General features: G+C 46.6%; 1 protein-coding gene across 1 annotated transcript in view; it reads left to right on the top strand.

The window, feature by feature from the left end:
- Window positions 1–520: 520 nt before the first annotated feature.
- Window positions 521–6,000, top strand: part of SLC27A2 (solute carrier family 27 member 2) — a 63,183-nt gene continuing 57,703 nt past the window's right edge. The window contains exon 1 of the mRNA XM_066592659.1: window positions 521–1,044. Coding sequence (XP_066448756.1) covers window positions 567–1,044 — 478 coding nt within the window. The 5' untranslated portion in view covers window positions 521–566. The remainder of the gene's footprint in view (window positions 1,045–6,000) is intronic.

The raw sequence follows: 6,000 nt of genomic DNA, 5'->3' as shown, positions 1-6,000 counted from the left end.
TTGACTGTGATTAAACCGTACGATTTTCTGAATAACTGGCCCGTGGGAAAGGACCTTAACTCCAAAGTGAAAAGTGGCCTCTGTACCCTGAGCATGCCGCTGCTGTGCCATCCGGCTGCCCATGACATGTGTAAATACATCTGGAGAGCGCTAGAAGCCCGGGAAACCTCAAGCCTGCACTGAGCATCTCTTTGCCAAGATCTAGAAAGAAGGGGGCCATTACTTTTACTAATTAGCAACTTTGAATCGTGGAAATATAAACATCACTGTTTTCTTTAAACATTCATTCACAGACTCTCAGAAAAGAGGGAAAGCAGCCAATTATTTCTACTTGATGTGTAAAGCACAATGAGAATCAAATATGATGGGCTTAATATGCAGTTACCTTTGTAACATGCACGCTATTCCCTTCTACACCTGAGCACAGGTGCTCACCCCTCCAGAGCTGTCACCTGTAGTGGGAGGGTGCAGAAGTCCACACGCCCTCCAGAGCTGCAACCTCTGTAATCACACTAGGATGGTTAATGTTCTCCTGAGCGCATCACTTACCCACTGAGCCAGCAAGAATGATCACGGTGTTCTTCACTGCCCTCCCCGGGCTGCTCCTTCTGCCCCTGCTCATCAGCTTCATCTTCCCCTACATCTTCCAGGACATTGCCCACTTCATCACCGTGCTGCGCTATGGCCTCAAGTGCAGAAAGCAGGTGGCCAAGACCCCGGCACACACGGTGGTGGACATGTTCTTGGAGCAGGTGGAGAAGTCTCCGGACAAGCCGTTCATCATCTACCAGGAGGAGGTCTACACCTACTCCGAGATAGACCGGCTCAGCAACCAGGCGGCCCGGGCTCTGCGCAAGCATGTCGGGGTCAAGTCCGGGGACTGTGTGGCCATCTACATGAGCAATGCCCCCGCTTACATCTGGATCTGGCTGGGGGTGGCCAAGCTGGGCTGTGCCCTGTCCTGCCTCAACAGTAACATCAGGTCCCAGTCGTTTCTACACTGCTTCAGGTGTAGCGGGGCCAAGATCATACTGGCAGAGCCAGGTAAGTGCCCCTGCCTTCCCTGCTCCGTAGCATTGTCTTCATGCAGCTAGAAGTTTTCTAGAAGGCAACTTCTGGTTTTCCTGATAAAGGAAGATGCAGAGTAACTTCAGGTTGGAAACTTGTACCATAATCCCACGTTTTACGCAACTTTTTATTTAAGGTTTGTTCACAGACAAAGTTTTCCAGCATTTTTTTTTACTTGTGCAAAACTCCATGGTTTCCAAATGTTTTTCATTGCTTTTTTTTTTTTAGTTCATTACATTTTTATATTATATCCACACACATTTTTTGAGAGTTTTTGAACTATGCTGTACTTTATTATGTCATGGTATGTTATGTGAGCGTGCACAGTATAGAGGACAGTATGTGATGACGAACATGCTTCATTGCAGGCATTGTGATGTAAATGCAAATTGCTGAATAACTGTGTACACTGCCTTTAGGCCAGAGTCACAGGAGCGTATGCATATTTGCGAATTTAAAGTTGCGCCTTGGCTGTTCTCTCTATTGTACCCTTTGTGCGCAGAAAAAAAATACACACCGATGCTCCTACCCATTGAAATGGCCAAATTCTTTAATGAGTGTCAGAAGTGTTCTTTTCTTGCGCAAATGCACAGGAAAATAGAGCATGCTGCTTTTCTTTTTGTACTATGCAACTGCACACGCAGAATACTTGTGAACAAATCCATTGAAATTAATGGGTTCTGTCTTTTTGCGTATGCTAAAATTTTGCATGCGAATTCGGCATTAAGGCACTATTGCTGCAGCTTGGTGGGTAACCAGGAGAGCTGAGATCGAAGATCACGTGTGCAGACACTAAAGTGGTACTAGCTGGGTTGCATCCTAGATGCTGGCCAGTTCATAAATGGAAGGCGCCCAGCGCTCCTCGTGGTCAGTCAGTTACAAAGTGTATGGGTAGACTTCTCCGAGCCAAAGCGCACATGTTGCAAATTATCTAGCAGTGAGGATGATTTGTGGTTGGACGGAGCCCTGCTACATCGTAGTAGAGATCCTACAATCCGACAGGGCAGTTTGAGGCCACTGCATACACCACAGACCACACTGCTGTCCACTAGAGGCACTAAAGTGATCATTTGTCTCGGGAGTACAGACCGCCCAGAAAAGTGCAAGTGGTTCCATACCGTTTTCGGCCTAAAGATAGTACTGTGAGTAGGCCCAGTCCTGTTACCAATGGCAACCTACGAGTGGAGTTACTTCACAAGCTGACTATATAGAGACTGTTGCTAGTGACAACCAACAAGCTTTGTGCCCTATGATTTTTTTAACCATGAAATTTGTGTCCTCTGAGACTGTAATTGTATGCCTGTTGCTTCACTCGGAGTAAACTACTGTTCAAGTTTAAAGGGGTATAGTGGCGACATTAATTTAATCCTCCATCCAGATAGGGGGTAACTGATCAGATCGGGTCCAACCGCTGCGACCCCCACTGATCGCCAGGGCAATCGCTGTGTCCTACAAGAGACTAGCAAAATGAATGAAGCATTCATTTCAATGAGTGTGCTGGAGATTGCTAAAACTTTCAAGTTGGCTATTTTCAGCACCCGCATTGAAATGAATGAAGCATTGGCTAAGCATACGCGCTGGGGCTGTATTCATTTTGCCAGTTTCTCGTGGGAGATGGAACTCCGTTCTGGCGATCAGTGGGGTCCCAGCAGTTGGATCCCAATCAATCAACCAATAAACGCTGTGGAATTTCCTTAGAACTTCTGCAGCATTTACAGTACAAGTCATGTGCAAGACATTTCAGAAATCTTCATATGCTACAGAAGTTTTTCCGCAATAAATCTGCAGTGTTTTCGGAAAACCCTTGCAGATGCTAAATTCACAGCATGTCTGTTTATGCTGCGGATATAACTGGCAGGGATTTAATCATTGAAATACAAGGGTTAAATTCTGCCGCTGATCCGTAATTAAAAAAGTGGCCAAATCCGCACCATTTAGTTGCGGATTTGGTCATCGCAGAATTCCAAAGGAATGGCTGTCGCATTCCTTAGAAATGGGATCCGTATACCAATAATGACCCGAACGCACGTAGTATTAAACCTTGTTGTTAGAAATAGAAGGCAGAAAGTAAGAGAACGCAGCACATTGGATGAGCTAAGAAAGGGTTAATATCCACAATTCAACAACAGGATAATAATGGCAACAGGACTGCTGTAGCGGCAGCTAATTAAAATAGGTGCCCCCAGACTAAATAACGTCCTGTGGGATCTGGGAACCTGGGACACTTTAACCGTTTATCCCCTTCGCTGCCATCAGAGAGCTGTTGGCAGTCTGGCTAAGCTTTGTAGAGCAAACATTTGTTTTTGGTAAGGATTGGAACATGGATGAGAAGTGTTATATCCCTATTAGGCCGCTATGAATGAGGCTTTTTTGCGTGCATATCGGCATATTTCACCGTACTTTACCTGTCCACGGGGCATGTTAATTTGCACCAAGGAAAAAAACGCACCGCTTGACATGGCTAACGGAGTTCCAGATGTGTTTTTTTTCCAGCACTTTGCAGTGTTTCACGCACCTCCTTGCATATTGCGCAGGCATTTGTGAACCTCCCGTTGACTCCTATGGGGTCCTTTGGTGCGCAAATACACAAAAAGATAAAGCATTTTCTATCTTTTTTTTGGGCTGCTAAAATGCGCATGCAAAATATGTACATGTGCCTGGACCCATTGAAATCAGTGGGTTCTATTCACTGCTTATTGCATGTGCAAATTTTGCTAACGCAAATACATCCATGTCAAGTCGGCCTTAGTTCCACACGATTGCGATTTTTGCTGGAAAAAAAAAATCGTGGCAGAAACGCGCCCTTGTTCCCGCGATTTTAGAGCTTCAGCAATTCCTTTTTTTTCTCTTTTTTTTTTTTAGAATAATCTTGCATCGGCGCTATCCGTGATAAAACTGTGCAACTTTTGCATCGCAAAAGTCAATAGGACTTTCTAATGTTAAAGTCTAGAGATGAGCGAGCATTGCCTTTAGCGAGTACCTGCCCGCTCAAGACTGAAGGTTCGGGTGCTGGCGGCCGGCAGGGAGCTGCGGGGGAGAGCCGGGAGATCTCTCCCCCCCCCCCCTTCCCCCCCCTCTTCCTCCTGCTGACAGCCGCTACTCACCACTCCCCCGCGCCGGCACCCGAACCTTCAGTCTCAAGCGGGCAGGTACTCGCTAAAGGCAATGCTCGCTGGAGCAATTGCCTTTAGCGAGTATACTCACTCATCTCTATTAAAGTCGCTTCGCAATTGTACTTAACCACCAAATGCAATGGAAAGCGAATACTAGTGCCAATCAGTGCCCCATATTGTGCCACAGGCATGTTTTTTACTGCAGTTGGTAATCGCGCACCACATAGTAAAATTCTTTCCTCTGCATCTTATGCTCCCATGTACAGAAACAGAGTTCCAAAGCATATTGCAAGCATTTGTCATTGTTAGAGATACCATTACCTTTAACCTACCCACAGTGTAATCTACTCTGTGAAGGAATTTGTACTGGACTAATATATCTCTGGCACTAGGTATGATAGAAAGAAACGAACTAATGACTTCACCTCAATCACCCGCGAAAGGCCAGGTAGGTTAGTAGGCCATTTACTAAGGCAGATTGCTTTATACAACAAGATTGCAGTAGGGAATAAATACATATATGGTTAGTTTAAGCATTTGCTCTTAATATGACTGCCAGTTTGGATCTACAGCAGTTTCCCAAACTTCAGTCCTCAAGGCACCCCAACAGATCACGTTTTCAGGATTTCCTCAGTATAAGGGCTCTTTCACACAAGTTTATATTGGTCCGCTGTTTTCACCGTCGGCCGATATACGCTACGATCTGATACATTTGATTCCAATGCATCATATCACATGGCCGTATGCCTGAGACATAAAAGCGCCCGGCCAGGCCAATATTGCGACGGGCGCCTTTACATTGGGCCAAAAAAAAAAAAAAAACATCAGCCACTGCATGGGCTCCTATGGGAGCCAATGACAGCGGCTGGAGAAGGTAGGTGGGAGGGAGTTTAGCAGCGTGACTGCTAAACTCCCTCCCCCTTCTCTCCTCCCCTCTGGCTGATTGCAATGGGAGTGGGTGGAAGGAGGCAGAGCTAAGCGCCACCTTGACCCACCTCCTCCCATTGCTGGCTGCGGACAAGGGATGGAGGGGAGGCTGGAGCTTAGCTCCGCCCCCACTCATTGCAAGCAGCCAGAGAGGAGGTAAGCTGACGAGGGGGAGGGAAGGGGCAATGGCATGGCTGCCTTGGCGTATATACGCCAGGGCCCATGCCGTCTGAACGGGCGCACAAACGTTTGTGTGCCTATTCACATTTTCTTAGTCCTCAGATCGTAGTGTATATCGGTCAGCTGTGAAAACGGCGGCAGATCTACGCTCCTGTGAAAGAGCCCTAAGGCTGGATTCACTTGGGCATATATCGGCTGGGTTTTCACGCCCGGGCCGATGTACACTGCCCCTCTGATGCATTGGTTTACATGAGCGTATTTCCGCTGCATAAAAGTGCCTGGCCGGCCAAGGTGGTGCATTTCGGTCTGGCATTTTTACGCCACCGGCAGCTGCATAGACTCCTATGAGAACTCCCACCCCCTTCCCTGCTCCTCTCTGCCCCTTGCTAGCTCATATTTATCCGGAAAATTCTTATTGACTGCTTATAGATTACTGAAGCCCTAAGAAATAACACTGAGGATGGGTATCTGCAGTCCTAACTAGAAAAATTCAACATGAGCTAAAATGGAGCTAAGGATGGTGTCACACAGGCGTATGTGTATTTGCACGCACATGAGCACAGAGTTTTTGTACAATGAGCAATGTTTTTCTCCATGCGCATCAGCGTATTTTACTGTGCTTTTCCGCATGCACGGCATGTGCAAATACCCACCTTTTGAAATGGCTAATTAGTCTAATAAATTCCTGTTGTGTTCTTTTTCCTGCACAATT

Source organism: Eleutherodactylus coqui, chromosome 2, assembly GCF_035609145.1.
Source record: "Eleutherodactylus coqui strain aEleCoq1 chromosome 2, aEleCoq1.hap1, whole genome shotgun sequence".
NCBI lineage: Eukaryota > Metazoa > Chordata > Amphibia > Anura > Eleutherodactylidae > Eleutherodactylus > Eleutherodactylus coqui.
The sequence above is the reverse complement of the archived record's forward strand: the minus strand, read 5'-3'. Positions and strand labels throughout refer to the sequence as shown.